Source organism: Oryctolagus cuniculus, chromosome 1, assembly GCF_051225735.1.
Source record: "Oryctolagus cuniculus isolate XC-2025 breed Fujian yellow rabbit chromosome 1, ASM5122573v1, whole genome shotgun sequence".
Lineage (NCBI taxonomy): Eukaryota > Metazoa > Chordata > Mammalia > Lagomorpha > Leporidae > Oryctolagus > Oryctolagus cuniculus.
In genome coordinates, this window is record NC_142867.1 from 7,758,630 (window position 1) to 7,778,229 (window position 19,600).

At 42.3% G+C, this 19,600-nt stretch overlaps 1 protein-coding gene across 4 annotated transcripts in view; it reads right to left on the reverse strand.

Moving 5' to 3' along the window:
• Positions 1-19,335, reverse strand: part of LOC100344518 (organic anion transporter 7) — a 31,099-nt gene extending 11,764 nt beyond the window's left edge. The window contains exons 1-5 of one of the 4 annotated variants that reach the window (XM_008274344.5): positions 18,776-19,335; positions 18,002-18,105; positions 7,771-7,925; positions 7,503-7,671; positions 6,629-6,752 (exon numbers count right to left, since the gene is read on the reverse strand). In XM_008274344.5, coding sequence (XP_008272566.3) covers positions 6,629-6,752; positions 7,503-7,671; positions 7,771-7,925; positions 18,002-18,105; positions 18,776-19,177 — 954 coding nt within the window. In that variant the 5' untranslated portion in view covers positions 19,178-19,335. The remainder of the gene's footprint in view (positions 1-6,628; positions 6,753-7,502; positions 7,672-7,770; positions 7,926-18,001; positions 18,106-18,775) is intronic. The other 3 variants (XM_089326067.1, XM_008274345.5, XM_089326069.1) reach the window with 3 other exon arrangements.
• Positions 19,336-19,600: the final 265 nt, after the last annotated feature.

Consider the following 19,600-nt stretch of genomic DNA (forward strand, 5'->3'; position numbering starts at 1 on the left):
GGGACTTCAATACTCCAGTCTCAGAAATAGACAGATCAACAGGACAGAAGATCAACAAGGAAACAGCAGATTTAAACGACACTACAGCCCAAATGGATCTAATAGATATCTATAGAACTTTTCATCCTACATATAAAGCATTTACATTCTTCTCAGCAGTACATGGAACCTTCTCTAGGATTGACCACATACTAGGCCATAAAGCAAGTCTCAACAAACTCAAAAGAATTAGAATCATACCATGCAGGTTCTCAGACCATAAAGGAATGAAGTTGGAAATTAGCAACTCAAGAATCCCTAGAGCATACGCAAACACATGGAGATTGAACAACATGCTCCTGAATGAACACTGGGTCACAGAAGAAATCAAAAGAGAAATCAAAAACTTTCTGGAAGTAAATGAGGATAACAAAACAACATACCAAACATATGGGATACAGCAAAAGCAGTGTTAAGAGGAAAGTTTATATCAATAGGTGCCTACATCAAGAAATTGGAAAGGCACCAAATAAATGAGATCAATTCATCTCAAGCATCTAGAAAACCTGTAGCAAACCAGACCCAAATCTAGTAGGAGAAGAGAAATAATAAAAATCAGAGAAGAACTCAACAGGATTGAATAATAAAAAAAAATTATAAAAAATCAGCCAAACGAGGAGCTGGTTTTTTGAAAAATAAACAAAATTGACATCCTACTGGCCCAACTAACTAAAAAAAGAAGAGACCCAAATCAATAAAATCAGAGATGAAAAAGGAAACATAACAACAGACACCACAGAAATAAAAAGAATCATCAGAAATTATAACAAGGACCTGTATACCAGCAAACAGGGAAACCTATCAGAAATGGACAGATTCCTGGACACATGCAACCACGTAAATTGAACCATGAGGACATAGAAAACATAAACAGACCCATAAGTGAGACAGAAATTGAAACAGTAGAACAACAACAAAGAAAAGCCTAGGACCACATGGATTCACTGCTGAATTCTACCAGACACTTAAAGAAGAACTAACTCCAATTCTTCTCAAACTATTCAGAACAATCGAAATAGACAGAATCCTCCCAAATTCTTTCTATGAAGTCAGCATCACCTTAATTCCTAAGCTGTAAAAAGATGCAGCATTGAAAGAGAATTACAGACCAATATCCCTGATGAACATAGATGCAAAAATCCTCAATAAAATTCTCGCCAATAGAATGCAACAACACATCAGAAAGATCATCCACCCAAACCAAGTGGGATTTACCCCTCATATGCAGGGATGGTTCAGTGTTCACAAATCAACCAATGTGATACACCACATTAACAGACTGCAGAAGAAATACCATATGATTATCTCAATAGATGCAGACAAAGCATTTGATAAAATACAACACCCTTTCATGATGAAAACTCTAAGAAAACTGGGTATGGAAGGAACATTCCTCAATACAATCAAAGCAATCTATGAAAAACCCACAGCCAACATCCTATTGAATGGGAAAAAGTTGGAAGCATTTCCACTGAGATCTGGTACCAGACAGAGATGCCCACTCTCACCACTGCTATTCAATATAGTTCTGGAAGTTTTAGCCAGAGCTATTAGGCAAGAAAAAGAAATTAAAGGGATACAAATTGGGAAGGAAGAACTCAAACTATCCCTCTTTGCAGATGATATGATTCTTTATTTAGGGGACCCAAAGAACTCTACTAAGAGACTATTGGAACTCATAGAAGAATTTGGCAAAGTAGCAGGATATAATATCAATGTATAAAAATCAACAGCCTTTGTATACACAGGCAATGCCATGGCTGAGGAAGAACTTCTAAGATCAGCCTCATTCACACTAGCTACAAAAACAATCAAGTACCTTGGAATAAACTTAACCAAGGACATTAAAGATCTCTACGATAAAAATTACAAAACCTTAAAGAAAGAAATAGAAGAAGATACCAAAAAATGGAAAAATCTTCCATGCTCATGGATTGGAAGAATCAATATCATCAAAATGTCCATTCTCCCAAAAGCAATTTATATATTCAATGCAATACCAATCAAAATACCAAAGACATTCTTCTCAGATCTGGAAAAAATGATGCTGAAATTCATATGGAGACACAGGAGACCTCAAATAGCTAAAGCAATTCTGTACAACAAAAACAAAGCCGGAGGCATCACAATACCAGATTTCAGGACATACTACATGGCAGTTGTAATCAAAACAGCATGGTACTGGTACAGAAACAGATGGATAGACCAATGGAACAGAATTGAAACACCAGAAATCAATCCAAACATCTATAGCCAACTTATATTTGATCAAGGATCCAAAACCAATTCCTGGAGCAAGGACACTGTATTCAATAAATGGTGCTGGGAAAACTGGATTTCCATGTGCAGAATCATGAAGCAAGACCCCTACCTTTCACCTTACACAAAAATCCACTCAACATGGATTAAAGATCTAAATCTATGACCCGACATGATCAAATTATTAGAGAACATTGGAGAAACCCTGCAAGATATAGGTATCGGCAATTACTTCTTGGAAAACACTGCAGAAGCAGAGGCAGTCAAAGCCAAAATTAACATTTGGGGTTACATTAAATTGAGAAGTTTCTGTACTAAAAAGGAAACAGTCAGGAAAGTGAAGAGGCAACTGACAGAATGGGAAAAAATATTTGCAAACTATGCAACAGATAAAGGGTTGATAACCAGAATCTACAAAGAGATCAAGAAACTCCACAACAACAAAACAAACAACCCACTTAAGTAATGGGCCAAGGACCTCAACAGACATTTTTCAAAAGAGGAAACCCAAATGGCAAACACACATGAAAAAATGTTCAGGATCACAAGCAATCAGGGAAATGCAAATCAAAACCACAATGAGGTTTCACCTCACCCCGGTTAGAATGGCTCACATTCAGAAATATACCAACAATAGATGCTGGCGAGGATGTGGGGAAAAAGGGACACTAACCCACTGTTGGTGGGAATGCAAACTGGAAAAGCCACTATGGAAGTCAGTGTGGAGATTCCTCAGAAACCTGACTATAACACTACCATACAACCCAGCCATCCCACTCCTTGGAATTTACCCAAAGGAAATGAAATTGGCAAACAAAAAAGCTGTCTGTACCTTAATGTTTGTTGCAGCTCAATTCACAATAGCTAAGACCTGGAACCAACCCAAATGCCCATCAATAGTAGACTGGATAAAGAAATTATAGGACATGTACTCTATAGAATACTATACAGCAGTCAAAAACAATGAAATCCGGTCATTTGCAACAAGATGGAGGAATCTGGGAAACCTCATGCTGAGTGAATTAAGCCAATCCCAAAGGGACAAATATCATATGTTCTCCCTGATCAGCGACAACTAATTGAGCACCAAAGGGGAAACTTGTTGAAGTGAAATGGACACTATGAGAAACAGTGACTTTATCAGCTCTTGTCCTGACTGTTGATGTACAATGTAATACTTTATTCCTTTTAGTATTTTTTTTGTTCTAGTACTATTGATTGAACTCTGTAATTAACACACAATTATTCTTAGGTGTTTAAATTTTAACAGAAAAGTGATCCCTGTTAAACATAAGAGTGGGAATAAGAGAGGGAGGCGATGTACAATTTGGGACATGTTCAATCGGGCTTGCCCCAAATGGTGGAGTTAGAAATTGCCATGGGATTCCAATACAATCCCATCAAGGTGGCATATACCAATGACATCTCACTAGTCCAAGTGATCAATTTCAGTTCACATTGATCATACTGATAGGTCTAAGAGTCAAAGGGATCACACAAACAAGACTAGTGTCTGCTAATACTAACTGATAGAATCAAAAAGGGAGAGAATGATCCCACATGGGAAGCAGGATACACAGCAGACTCATAGAATGGCAGATGTCCTAAATAGCACTCTGACCTCAGAATCAGCCCTTAAGGCATTTGTATATGGCTGAAGAGCCCATGAGAGTATTTCAGACATGAAAAGCCAAGACACTCTGGCAAAAAAAGAGACCTAAATGAAAGATATCTGCGAGTGAGATCCCAGTGGAAAGAACGGGGCCATCAAAGAAGGAGGTACCTTTCTCTGAAGGGAGGAGAGAACTTCCACTTTAACTACGACCCTGTCAGAATAAGATCGAAGTCGGTGAACTCAAAAGGCTTCCCTAGCCTCGGCAACTCATGACTAGAGCCTAGGGAGATTACTGACACCATATACAAGAGTGTCAGATTGTTAAGTCAACAACAGGAGTCACTGTGTACTTACTTCTCATGTGGGATCTGTCCTTAATGTGTTGTCCAATGTGAAGTAATGCTATAACTAGTACTCAAACAGTATTTTTACACTTTTCATTTCTGTGTGGGTGCAAACTGATGAAATCTTTACTTAATATATACCAAATCGATCTTCTGTATATAAAGATAATTGAAAATGAATCTTGATGTGAATGGAATGGGAGAGGGAGCGGGAGATGGGAGGGGTGCGAGTGGGAGGGAAATTATTGGGGGGGGGGAAGCCATTGTAATCCAAAAGCTGTACTTTGGAAATTTATATTTACTAAATAAAAGTTAAAAAAAAAAAAAAAGAAACCCAACCTCATGATAACAGTTCCCAGCAACAAGGGCCCTCAGTGCTACTGTTGCTGGCTCCATCTCTGGGGAAACCTTTAGTTCTTCCGTTCTCATTGGGCTTAAACTCTTAGGAGCACTTTGTTTCTTCCTGTTTGAAATCTTCTGTTAAAGGGCCTGTTTTCTTCTGCGACTTTCAGACCTCACATTAGCTGGCCAAAGGACTTTTCCCTGATTTTTTTTATTCCTCCTTTATTACTATTTTCTATCCCTGTTATTGTTCCTCTCATTCCTTGATCCCATTACAAAAAATGAAATAATAATAATAATAATAATAAATACTACCATATGGTCCCATGGTCCCACTTCCCGTTATATTTCCAACATAACAAAGTAGGATTTCAAGGAGGCATTTGCACATCCTATTCACTGTAGCACTATTCACACTAATCAAGAGGTACAAAGAATATAATGCCCTTTGACACAAAAGAAAAAAGAAAATGTGGCATATGCATGCAATATATATTATTCAGTCATAAAAAGAAGCAAATCCTGCCATATATGACAATATGGATGGATCTTGAGGACTCCACGTTAAGTGACATAAACCAGTGACTGAAGGACACATCCTGCATAATTCTATGGACATCAGGCATCCAAAACAGGGAATAGGCTCTCAAGGAAAGGGACAACTTCAGTTCAGTAGGGATAGAGTTTCAGTGATGTAGCACAAAAACATTTTTCAGCAATCTATTATTCTAGGTGGTGTTTATGGTTAAAAACACAGGATGCTATATTTTAAAATTTACTAAGAGGGCAGATTTCATTTTAACTGATTTTGACCATAATAAAACATTTTAAACTCTACTATTTTTTTCTCTTATTAATATGAAACCTCCTTGAAACCTGGGATCCTGACATATTACTGCTATTCATTATTAAGTGGCATGCCTAGCATGTTATAATTTTTCAACATTTAATATATGATATAATAAATTATTTATGTCACTATCTAATGGTTTGCTTTTTTTCTAACTAATTTACTTTTTTTTTTTTTGACAGGCAGAGTGGACAGTGAGAGAGAGAGACAGAGAGAAAGGTCTTCCTTTGCTGTTGGTTCACCCTCCAATGGCCGCCACGGCCGGCGCGCTGTGGCTGGCGCACCGCGCTAATCCGAAGCTGGGAGCCAGGTGCTTCTCCTGGTCTCCCATGGGGTGCAGGGCCCAAGTACTTGGGCCATCCTCCACTGCACTCCCAGGCCACAGCAGAGAGCTGGACTGGAAGAGGGGCAACCGGGACAGAATCCGGCGCCGCGACCGGGACTAGAACCTGGTGTGCCGGCACCGCGAGGCGGAGGATTAGCCTAGTGAGCCACGGCACCGGCCCTCATTTACTTTATTATCCACAGTTGTATCTGCTTTATAAAGCTGGGGTATGAAAAAAGAGACAGACCTGTGGAGAATTTCTACCCAGTCATGACCTTGTGACTTGTAACGAGTAAAATGTAAATTCCACAAAACAGGGGTTTGGACTTTCCTGGTCACTGCTGTAGTATGTGTAGAGCAGAACTTGGCACAGGCAGGCACTCGGTAAACGTACCTTGAATGAAAGGTCATGTGGCAGAATGAGCAAATATGTAATCTTCCTTACGCCCCATTCTGCAGGGTCACAAACCTCTCGTTCTTTGCCCACCCTGAACAAAAGGACCAAAGAATATTCAACAGGAAGCAATGGATTTATTTTTGTTCCTGTTTGTAACAGAATGGGACCAGTATACAATCTTTATCATTATTAATATCACATGCCCTCTACCTCTGTGAGTAAAATACCCATGTCCAGTCACTTTGGCAACAGTATATTCTCTCTCTCTATCTATGCAAACATTGAAGCAGTGAGTGTCAACATCCACTGGGAATGAGGAAAATGAAGTGAAAGAGACCCGAAACCAGGCCTGTGTCCCCATCCTTCCCCATCCTTTATCACCTGGTGGACACCGACTGGGGCATATGGCAGGTTATGCTTTTCCTACATTTCACAACCACCTCCCTTCCTTGCTCACCTCTATAGTTAAGGTGTCTTCCACATTCTTCATCCCATTCCTGTGTGCAGCTTTCCTGAGCTCCTTCAGGCCCTTCTCTGCTTTGTTGGTGATGATCAGCCACCGGGCAGACTCTGCCAGCCACCTGACCAAAGAAGAGGAAAGCTGTGCAGCCGATTCCTGTTTGCTTATTTTTCACCTGATCTATGTCCTCAGACACTTTCCCTCTGCTACATAATGCCCATCACTTGTTAGGTTATATCAGGAAATACAATTTTACTATCTCTTGCTGTATTACTAGGAAAATATGAGGATGACTTCACCATGTATTATACCTTCACGGCAGATAACAGAACAGGATGTCATAAATAAGAGTAATTGCTTCTCTCTTATTCAAGGAGTTTTTCTGGTTTTAGCAAATAAAAATACACTTTTCCCAGGTAAATATTAACTCAAGTAAATAGTAAATAATTCTTTAGTAAGCTATGTATCATGCAATGTGCTTGACATATTTACACTAAACATTATTTATTTAAAATTTGCATTTAGGGAGACATCTTGTATTTTATCACTTAGCAAATGAAATCGCAGCCTCTCAGATACATAGAAAATTTCATACATGATAAATAACAATGAAACCATGGATCAGGTAATAAATGGCATATCATATGAAATAAATTTTTCATTTATCTGAAAAATTTATTTTGTGTCCTTGATATTATCTGGCAATCTTGTTTGTTATGCTTCTCAAATTTCACACAGGGCATAGATTAGTAGAGCATGTGCTCAAGTGTTGACCAAGGACCTAACAATTCACATGGCCATAAATTCCACATTTACTCCCTGTATCTTGCCTTTTCAGGTCCTCTAACATAAGAAGAAAATAAGCTTATACCTTGAGCACAGAAAGAAAACAAAAAATGGCACAGAAAACACCAGCTGGAGGACGTGCCAGTCTCGAATGGCAAAAGCCAGGCTTCCCAGTGCTATCTGTCCAATACAACCAGCACTGATTATCAGTGTAGTTCCCAGTGCTTGGAACTTGGGCAATGTCCATTCTAAAACTGAAAGAAAACACACACAAGGAGGTTTTACCTTAAAACAAAGGAGGACTTTCAAAGTTTGGAAAATATCCAAGCTCCAAATATCCAAGGTTGACTTACTGAGAATTATATTATTCGATAAGATGGCTGAGGTAGATAACCCAACAAAGAAGCGAAGTGAGCAGTAAATGAGGAAGCTGGGAGAAAAGGCTGTGCAGGTACTAGCGATCGCCAGCAGGAGGACACAGAACCTCAGCATAAACTTCCTCCCAAACCTGAGAAAGGAGAACAGTTAGAACTGCAAACCACGGCTACTTGTAAAAACTATCCAGAGGAAAGCAAACTTTGACATTTAGATGATGTTTTAACATGTCAAACCTTGCACTTAAAATCTTAGTGTCAACAGATCATCAATGGCAGGTCTCAGAAGAAACCTTCCCATTTGTCAATAGACAGCAAATATACAAACACTCTTATAGTTTGTGAAACTATAAGATGGGCTGCAATGTTGGAAAATTGAACTCATCATAGATGTCTTTGTATTAACAAAATCATTTGGCATAGTAGAGTTTGTACAGTGTCTAGAACCCCAGGATTCTGATATGGAATGAATTGTGTTCACCAACATGATTCATTGAACACTGACTCTCAATGAGATGATGTGTACAGATGGAGCCTTTAGGAAATAATTAGGTTCAGATGGGGACATGGGGGTGGGGCCTTCGCATGGGATTGGTGCCATTATAGGTAGAGATGTTGAAGAACTTGCTTGCTCTCCCTTTCTCTCTTCCATGTGATGATGTAGGAAGTTGGCTGGCTACAAGCCAAAAAGAGATGCTTCAATAGAAACCAAACTGGTCAGGACCTTGACATTGGACTTCCCAGCCTCCCTAACCATGAGAAGTTGTTTGAACTTGCTCAGTGAGGGTATTTTGTTGTGGAAGCCCTGGCTACCTATTGAGAGATCTAAATCTGTACTTGGGATTTTAGGACCAAACAGGTCATGGCTAAACCACTGTGAAAGGAATATGCCTGGAACAGTGCATCACAGCTGCTGCCGGTGGGATTTATAGGAGCCCCTGTCTGCTGAGTCTGGGGTAGCAGATCTTGCAGAAGGTGCTTCCTCTAGAACAGGATACCAGGGAGCCACAACTCAGATAGAGGAATTTATAGACAGTTTGAAGAGGAAAGAACTAGGTAAGAAAGGCATGAAGAAACAGAAAGGGAGGGGCCGACTCTGTGGCACAGTAGGTTAATCCTCTACCTGTGGCGCCGGCATCCCATATGGGCGCCAGTTCTAGTCCCGGCTGCTCCTCTTCCAATCCAGCTCTCTACTATGCTCTGGGAAAGCAGTGGAAGATGGCCTAAGTGCTTGGGCCCCTGACCCACATGGAAGACCCAGAAGAAGCACCTGGCTCTTGGCTTCAGATCGGCACAGCTCCGGCCATTGTGGCCATCTGGGGAGTGAACCAATGGAAGGAAGACCTTTCTCTCTGTCTTTCCCTCTCACTGTCTGTAACTCTACCTGCCAAATAAATTTAAAAAATCTTACAAAAAACAGAAAGGCAGAAGATTTTTAAAAAGGAAGTTGAATTCTCTTACTTCAAGTGTTCCTGGGAAAGGGAATGACACTTCCATAGACAACATGGACAAAATGACATGTACTGATTTGGCATGTCCAATTATATCTTCCAATAGACAGACGCTGAGGTTAGACAAATGGTCTGTAATCTTTGCTGCTGTCAGGGCACACCCACATTATGTTACTGTTAAGTCTTTTACATCTTGAGTGTCATACACATATCTCTAATTTCTATATTTACATTTTGGTTCAGACTAGAATAGCATCGATATAAAGAAGGACTATGATTAAGGTATAATATAGTCTCATAAAATGAGGAGAATGATAATTGGATTGTCCACATTTCATGTCCAGAAGAAGTTTGTGTTGTACAAAATGTAAAGACTATTGTTTCATTGATTATTACTGCACAATCCGGCCAGATGTTCATTACTGCTTTTCTTATAATCTGGATGTAAAGGAAGACTGTATTTCTGAGTTTTTTTTGATTCAATTGGGTTTATTTAATGACATTTCAATATGGCCTGTGGAGAGAACCATCTTTATGCCACTTTAAGTCTGTCCATATAAGTTCTCTTTTGGTCCTATCTCTTCTCTCTGACATGACTGGAAATGAATTTGGAGATTTAAAAGTCAAAGAACGGAAGGAGTTTGTTCCCTGAGCTGCTGCCTGGAAAGGCCACTTGAAACACTCAACTCTGACATCAGTGAGAATCAACCTTTATTAAGGTAACCAATTATGATTCTGGAGTAGTTATTGACTAACATAGTAATGTTGTTACCATAACGATGTTTAATGAAGATAACTTGAGAAGATCATTGTCTATTTCTTTTATATCATGTTTCCCAAAATTATCTGAAAAGACTATTCCTTTGAAAAGAAAATGTGATATATGTCGATAAGCATCTATATCAAAAGACTCTACAAAATTACATGTGACCATACCCCAATTCTATTTAAACCATATATTGTTGAATATATAAATATATCTAAATTATTTTAAAGTTAGCTCTTACTTGGGTGGACTTATTTCATTTTTCTTTAAGGGAAAGAGTTTATTGGAGGAAACCTGACAGACTGGAGGGAAGGGGTGAAGAAGGAGAAGAGGGAGAAGGAGAGCATACAAGAGAGAGACAGAGACAGAGACAGAGGTTAGGAGACGGAGAGGAAGAGGGAGAGAGAGAGAGAGAGAGAGAGACATGGAGACATGTTCAGGAACCGGTCCTTTTAAAACTTTGCTGGGGGGCGGGTAGGGAAGTAGGAACAGCCAATCCCATTAGGATGGGGGTGGAGCTTGACGCTGGTGGTTGGGCCATGTGGCCACCAGGCTTCCAGCAATGGCAGGGGACTAGAGCCTGGGATGGTGTCAGGGTGTAGATTGCACCATAAATAAGACAGCCATTTTACTAACATTCCCCTCTTTTGTTTTTTATAAAGCAGGAGCTGTGTGGGATTACATTAGTCCCAAAAGTCCAGGAGGGGTAGAGGGACACTGTTCTGTCTTTAGAGCTACTTCCTGTTGACATGGTGCTACAAGGTACTCAGGTACTCTTTGTTGCCATGGGCCATGTCTCAAGCCACTATCTCCTAGGTGGGGAGCCGAGTATATCCCTGTAGCAGCATTTGGTTGACCACCTGGTTGCTGAAGGCTAAGAAAATTAACAATAATTCTGTATATAAACTATCGACTGTTTTCATATTGCCATTAGATCTGCTGAATGTCTTTGTAGCTGTTACTTTTCTTTTCTCCATCCATTACCACATTACATTTGTTATGCTTTAATCAGTATTTTGAAATCTGAAAAGGTGGATCCACTTATTTTTCTCATGACATTACAGTTTTTTTTGACAGGCAGAGTTAGACAGTGAGAGAGAGAGAGACAGACATAAAGGTCTTCCTTTTTCCGTTGGTTCACCCCCCAAGTGGCCACTATGGCCGGTGCATTGCGGCCAGCGCGCGTGCAGTTCCGAAGCCAGGAGCCAGGTGCTTCCTCCTGGTCTCCCAAGCAGGTGCAGGGCCCAAGCACTTGGGCCATCCTCCACTGCACTCGCGGGCCACAACAGAGAGCTGAACTGGAAGAGGAGCAACCGGGACAGAATCCAGTGCACCGACCGGGACTAGAACCTGGGGTGCTGGCACTGCAGGTGGAGGATTAGCCTGGTGAGCCATGGCGCCGGCCCAACATTACAGTTTTGAAGGCCAATAGTCTTACATGTGAGTTATGAATGATATAAAATGTATTTTTAAATTTTTATCTATATTCTGCTTCAATATGAGCACATATTTGTCAGAAAATAAAATAAAACAAAAAGAATATATTTACTTGTTGTTTTGCTGATGGGTTGGGAGTCCTTTTAATATGAGGTTATTAATATGGGTGGTTGTGACACTGAGGCTGAATCATCAGTAGAGTTTCTAGAGGGTGCCAGTGGACAGGACTCACTGTTTGATAGGTTTCCAAACTATTTGGCAGAAACTCTTCCTTGGCCTGTGTGATCACTGATGCCTCTTACTTGTTGTTGGCTAATGTTATGATAGAGATTTCCTTGAAAGACAGGAGCTCTGCTAGTCAATGCAGATTGACTGTTGTAGGGTATTCCTTGAAGCCTTTTTGTTTATTTATTTATTTTTTTTGACAGGTGGAGTGCTCAGTGAGAGAAAGAGAGACAGAGAGAAAGGTCTTCCTTTGCCGTTGGTTTACCCCCCAATGGCCGCTGCAGCTGGTGCACTGTGGCCAGCGCACAGTGCTGATCCAAAGCCAGGAGCCAGGTGCTTATCCTGGTTTCCCATGGGGGTGCAGGGCCCAAGCACTTGGGCCATCTTACACTGCACTCCCGGGCCACAGCAGAGAGCTGGACTGGAAGAGGGGCAACCGGGACAGAATCTGGTGCCCCAACCGGGACTAGAACCTGGTGTGCTGGCACCGTAGGCAGAGGATTAGCCTATTGAGCCGTGGCACTGGCCTGTTTATTTTTTAAATTACTGTTATTTATTTGAAGGAGTAGAGATGGAAAAAGACAGAGATACAGGAATCTCATCCATTGGTTCACTTCCCAAATGCCTGCAATAGCCAGTGCAGGGCCAGGGCCATAACCTGGAGCTGGAACGCAATCCAGGTGTCTGATATGAATCCAATGACTTGAGCCATCACTGCTGCCTCTCAGTGTCTGCAATAGCAGGAAGCTGGAGGCAGGAGCCAGAGCTGGGAATCCAACCCAGGCCTCCCAATGTGGGATGCAAGCATCTTAACCTCTACGTTAAACTCCCACTCTCAGTCCTTGAAGTCTTCAGGAGACTCACACAGAGATCAGCCTCTGTGCAAGCTTACGGTTTCCTGAGCATGCATCTCAAGCAGACAGACCCGGCTGTCTCTGTTTCCCCATGGATGTGATTACTTTGAATGCCTTAATTTCTCAAAGAGTTTTATGTAAATTTATTCTCTGGCCCTTAGATGGTCTATTGTATATCTCCGTTAATATTTACATGAGGTCAAAATTATTTCAAAATAAAAATACTCAAAATTTTTAAATATAAGGGAATCATTCAACCTTTATCCAGGGCACCCAACACAATCCTATGTATATTAGTAAGAGATTCAACATATTCTACCTAAGATCAGAAGTAAAGCAAAGGCATCAGGACCCATCATTTAAAATTACATTGTAGTAAAGGTCCTACCTACTTTTAGAAAAAGAGTAAAAGACAAAAAGTCAGGGCTGGCGCTGCGGCTCACTAGGCTAATCCTCCGCCTGCAGCGCCGGCACCCCGGGTTCTAGTCCCGGTCGGGGTGCTGGATTCTGTCCCGGTTGCTCCTCTTCCTGTCCAGCTCTCTGCTGTGGCCAGGGAGTGCAGTGGAGGATGGCCCAGGTCCTTGGGCCCTGCACCTGCATGGGAGACCAGGAGAAGCACCTGGCTCCTGGCTTCGGATCAGCGCGGTGCGCCGGCCGCAGCGTGCAGGCCGCAGTGGTCACTGGGGGGTGAACCAATGGAAAAGGAAGACCTTTCTCTCTGTCTCTCTCTCTCTCATTGTCCACTCTGCCTGTCCAAAAAAAAAAAAAAAAAAAAGACAAAAGTCAGAAAATAACAAGCAGAACTACATGAAGACAGTATGATTATGTAGGATGCTTTAAGGAATCCACAATAGCATGACTAGAGCTAATAAGTGAATTTACTGAGGTGGCAGAATGGAAGTTTAATATATTTAAATTAATTGTGTTTGTATGTAGTAGTAATGACTAGTCAGAAATTATTTTTTTATTTATTTTATTTTTTATTTTTTTATTTTTTGACAGGCAGAGTGGACAGTGAGAGAGAGAGAGAGAGACAGAGAGAAAGGTCTTCCTTTGCCGTTGGTTCACCCTCCAATGGCCGTCGTGGCCGGCGCACCGCGCTGATCTGATGGCAGGAGCCAGGTGCTTCTCCTGGTCTCCCATGGGGTGCAGGGCCCAAGCACTTGGGCCATCCTCCACTGTACTCCTGGGCCACAGCAGAGAGCTGTCCTGGAAGAGGGGCAACCGGGACAGAATCCGGCGCCCCAACCGGGACTAGAACCCGGTGTGCTGGCGCCGCAAGGCGGAGGATTAGCCTAGTGAGCCGCGGCGCCGGCTGACTAGTCAGAAATTAAAACAACATTAAACTTATAGCCTCACCAACTAGTTAAATAGGAATAAATTTCATGAAAACAATGCATGACTTTTCTTAGAAACTGGGAAATATTACACGAAAAACTAAAGATGTCCTAAATTTAGTGAGAACACCATCCTATTATTAGATCAGAGAATTCAATATTTTTAAAAATGGCAATCTTACCTGTTATGGATTAAATAGGATTTGGCTCCCCAAGTTCATACATAGCTTTAAGCCCTCAAAATCTTATGTTAACAGTTAATGAATTATGGTCGATGGGATATGGTGGAGTCTTGATCTAATTATGGCATCCAAGAGGTGGACCTGACCTTTAAGTCAGAGGGGGTTTGATCTTTCAAGGTAGTTCTCACGTGAAGGTTGGTTACTTAAGACATGTTTGGCCCAGTTTCTCTCTCTGCTTCCTGGGTCACCACAGGTTTGTTCCTCTGTGCCTGCTCCACTACTGCTGGCCTCTGTCAGACGCTCTGCAGGAAGCTCTTGTTCCTGGCTTTAGTCTGGCCCAGCCTTGGCCATTGTGGCCATCTAGGGAGCGGACCACCAGATGGAGGATTTTATTCCTTCTCTCTGTAACTCTACCTCTCAAATAAATAAGTAAAACCTTTTAAAAAATAGAACCACCGAGGCCAGCGTCGTGGCTCACTAGGCTAATCCTCCGCCTTGCAGCGCCAGCACAACGGGTTCTAGTCCCGGTTGGGGCACTGGATTCTGTCCCGGTTGCCCCTCTTCCAGGCCAGCTCTCTGCTGTGGCCCGGGAGTGCAGTGGAGGATGGCCCAAGTGCTTGGGCCCTGCACCCCATGGGAGACCAGGAGAAGCACCTGGCTCCTGCCTTCAGATCAGTGCGGTGTGCCAGCCACAGCGGCCATTGGAGGGTGAACCAACGGCAAAGGAAGCCCTTTCTCTCTGTCTCTCTCTCTCTCACTGTCCACTCTGCCTGTAAAAAAAAAATAGGACCACAGAATCTTGGATTGTGAATCCCCAAAATATAAACAAAATAAACTTTTTTCCATCCTACATTGCTCCTCTCAGGTATTTTAAAATAACGAAGAGCTGAGTAATACATTATCTGAACTATTCAAAGCAATCTCAATGAATTTCTAAAAAAGGAACCACTTTCTGACTCCCAACACCACAGTCCTGTTGCCTGTTTCTGATTTTCAGGTAAGTGAAATGGTATGGTATGTAATCATTCTTGTTGTCTGCTGCACTTCACAAAATGGTTTGATGTTGGGGCTGGTGTTGTGGCACAGTGGGTTGAGCCAACTGTGACACTGGCATCCCATATCAGAGCACCAGTTCAAGTTGCTCTGGTTCTGATCTTGATCCCTGCTGATGTGCCTGAGAAAGAAATGGTGAAAGGTCCAAGTACTTGGGCCCCTGTCACACAAATGAGAGATCCAGATGGAATTCCTGGCTCTTGTCTTCAGTCTGGCCCAGCCCTGGCCATTGAGGCTATTTGGGGAGTGAACCAGAAGATGGAAGATCTCTTTCTGTCTCTGTCTCTCCCTCCCTCTATCACTAAGCCTTTCAAATAATACACTGGTTTGACACTCATTCACATTACTACCAAAAATAGTTTATTCGTTCCTTTTGCTGTATCAGAACCAACCAACAGAATATTCTGAGTATTATTTAGGCCTTTTAAAAAATATTTATTTATTCAAAAGGCAGAATACAGAGAGGCAGAGGCAGAGAGAGAGAGAGGTCTTCATCTGCTGGTTCACTCCCCAGATGGCTGCTATGGCTGGAGCTTTGCCAATCTGAAGCCAGGAGCCAGGAGCTTCTTCTGGATCTCCCATGTGCATAAAGAGGCCTAAGGATTTGGGCCATCCTCTACTGCTTTCCCAGGCCATAGCAGAGAGCTGGATCAGAAGGGGAGCAGCCAGGACTAGATCTGGTACCCATATGGGATGCCAGCACTGTGAGGTGGCAGCTTTACCTGCTATGCCACAGTGCTGACCCCTATTTAACTCAACATTTTATAATTAGTAGGATTCTAGATGATTTTTAGCTTTGGATATTATAAAAAGTCATATGCATTATTTCAAATATATCAATTTCATCATACCCCTCTCCTTACAATATAATTTAGTATCATTTAGGGTTTACCCTCAGCTTCATGATAAATTTCAAAATACTTAAATGATGTTGACCCTGCAGATTAATTTAGTTTTTCATGCCATCAAGTACCAGGCTCCTCTAATTCCCTGTTTTCATCACCTGTGATCCATCAAATGGATCTATCTGCATTTTCTTGTGACACTCTCATAGTGCTGAGTTACTGAACTCTTGGAATGAACACTCTGACTCTGAACTGGTTTTCTAAATACGTTGTGGTTATAGCTCTGGACAGCACAGCCTGCAGCTGAGGTAAGTGACATGATGCTGGGGAATAGAAAGGTGTATCTTTTTTTTTACAGGCAGAGTTAGACAGTGAGAGAGAGAGACAGAGACAGAGAGAAAGGTCTTCCTTCCGTTAGTTTACCCCGCAAATGGCCGCTACGGCCAGTGCACTACACCGGTGCTTCCCCCTGGTCTCCCATGTGGGTGCAGGCATCCAAGCACCTGGGCCATCCTCCACTGTCTTCCCGGTCCACAGCAGAGAGCTGGACTTGAAGAGGGGCAACTGGGACAGAATCCGGCGCCCCGACCAGGACTAGAACTCGGGGTGCCAGTGCCGCAAGTGGAGGATTAGCCTAGTAAGCTGCGGCCCCAGCCGAGTAAGGTGCATCTTAACCTCCTTTTATTCCTCAGGGGATGCATGGTTGGGCATGGCAATGGTTGTTTATTTTGGAAGATGTAATACAAGGCACAAAATCCCCCAAACTTATAACTCTACAACTATGGTATCAGTTGTTATATTGGTTACTGTACATTATTTTAAAACTTAACTTTAGGGGTTGGCATTTGGCATAGCAGGTGAAGTTGCTGCCTGCGACTCTGGCATCCCATATGGGTGCTGGTTCAAGTCTTGGCTGCTCCACTTCCAGTCCAGCTTCCTGCTAATGGCCTGGGAAAAGCAACGAAAGATGGCCTCAGTGCTTGTCCCCCTGCCACTTACATGGAAGCCCAGGATGGAGCTCCTGGCTCCTGGCTTCAGCCTGGCTCAGCACTGGCTGTTGCAGCCACTTGGGGAGTGAAGCAGCATGTTGAAAATCTCTCTCTCCCTCTCTCTGTAACTCCGACTTTCAAAATAAATAAATACATCTTTTTAAACAATTTAATGTTAGAAAGGCTATCTTTTAAAAAAATTAAGAATGGTGGCAAAAATTGTTAACACTCCACCAATGACACATGAGTGTCATAGCAATGCCTACCCGACAGACTTGGGCAACCAAGACATGAAGTCTGTGCCTGGTGTCCAGGAAGGACAGAATGCAGTAGCTCTGGTCAGTGCTGACAACATTATTTTCCATATCTATGTCTTCAGTTAGGTTGAATGCCAAGTATTGCAACATCACCCTCTTCTGTTTCCATAGTTAACTCTTTTTTTTTTTTTGACAGGCAGAGTGGACAGTGAGAGAGAGAGAGACAGAGAGAAAGGGCTTCCTTTGCCGTTGGTTCACCCTCCAATGGCCGCCGCGGCCGGTGCACTGCGCTGATCCGATGGCAGGAGCCAGGTGCTTCTCCTGGTCTCCCATGGGGTGCAGGGCCCAAGCACCTGGGCCATCCTCCACTGCACTCCCTGGCCACAGCAGAGAGCTGGCCTGGAAGAGGGGCAACCGGGACAGAATCCGGCGCCCCGACCGGGACTAGAACCCGGTGTGCCGGCGCCACAAGGCGGAGGATTAGCCTAGTGAGCCGCGGCGCCGGCTCCATAGTTAACTCTTAATCATCGATCTAAGCTACATGTTCTGGCACCTTCTTTCTAAACCCTCTCCTGAAATACCACTGTGTCTTATGGAGATGTCCTTTTCATGTCTTACACTGTACTCAGAACACAAAGTTTTGAAAACAGCCCTTAGCGCATTGATTGCAATTTTCCAGTTGTGTTTATAGGTGCCTGGAGACTAAGTCATCCCCAAGACAGGGTAATTTGCAAAAAAATTTCATAAGAAATGAATGACTCATAAACTGATGAAAATACATACTAATGAAGACAGTTGTGAAACAGACACTCACCTGTCTGTTAAATGGCCACATAGGATGCCTCCCACTAGCATTCCAGTCATGACTATGAATCTAATCACTGAATTCAGTGATTGAGATGTGCATACCAGGTCCCACTAGAAGAGAAGGAACCAGCATAGCAGAATTTATAATCCCTCATTGTAACCTGATCAAAATCCCTTAACTAGACTGCAAGTTTAGTATGTCAGGTATCTGTCTTCTTCTTTAGCTTCCCTTTCCCATATTACCTGAATTTTGCCATTCAGTTACACTTCAAATGTAATTTTCTCTAAGAATCCTGCCCAATGCTGAAAGTTATATGAATGATCCCTTTTACTTCACACAAACTAGCTCTCAAACCTGGCCACACAGTGTAACCATTTGAGGATGTTTAAGAACTTACTGGGTTTTAGATAACATCACTATAGACCTCCGTATATGACTGTTCTAGGGCTATTGGTTTGAGCACTGAGAGTTTGATCAGTCTCCCAGGACAGTTCTCATTTGAGATCAAGGCTGAGCTTTACTGACTTAGCATACCATTTAAAACAAAATATATGCATTATTTAAATTGTGACAGAAAGCACCTGATAGCAGGGACATTTCTATTTTTGACTTCAGTAGACTCATTAAACATGTAGTTCTCTGACACTTAATAGAGAAGCAATTAGTGGCTGAACAAATGAAAAATAAGCACCTACATGGGTTATTAAAGGCTTGAAGCATATTCATGACTTTCTAAACACCCAGGTCTTGTACACATCAGAGAAAAATAGGGTCTCTTACTTTAGTCACGATGGTGGAGTGGAAGGAGCTCTGATCGTACACCCAGCCATCCACACAGGGCTCTGTGTCTGACTCACTTATATTGGGGAAGGTCCCGTTCAGATGAAGGAGCTGCCACTGGGGACGGATGAAGCGACGGCACTTCTCTGGCCTCAGGTTCGCGTCCAGTGGGATGAAGACTCTTAGAAGGGCATCTTTGTTGAGGAGTCCAGTGTCATTGTCAGAGATAGTGTGGTTGTCCAGGAGAGGGACCCAGCAGCGATGCCCAGGGATGGCTGCAGTGAAGTTCTCCAACTGAAACTGAGGATAAGTTACAATGGTTAAGATTACAAAGAAAGCTGTCTGAAGGATCTGGAATCTCCCCTGGCCACCAATTTGATCTAGGAGATCCTGAAAGGCCATTGGGACTGAATGGGTGATCCCTGAGAACTGGCACAATGTCTCTATGCAAAAAAAAAATCAAAGAGATAGTTTCCTTGTATCAGGTGACTCTAGACAGCGTTGATCACACAGCAGGGTTGTGGGAGTGATTCTGCACATTATTTGGGGCTGAGTTAGGTGGTTTTCTGAATTCAAGTCAAAAAGAGATATTTTCATTGGATCATTACAACTGCACACAAATCTGTTTAAATTTCAACTTTGTGAAAATCCATGATGTCAACAGTGCCAAAAGCTAGCATTGGACTTTGATATCCACATCCTCTGTAAACAAAACAAAATAAATCTGCAAGATATACAGTAGCTTCCAGAATATATAATTTGAGAGAATCAAAAGTGAAGTTCTTTTGAAAATTTCCTCGGAAAATACTGATTGTAAGTTCTTTA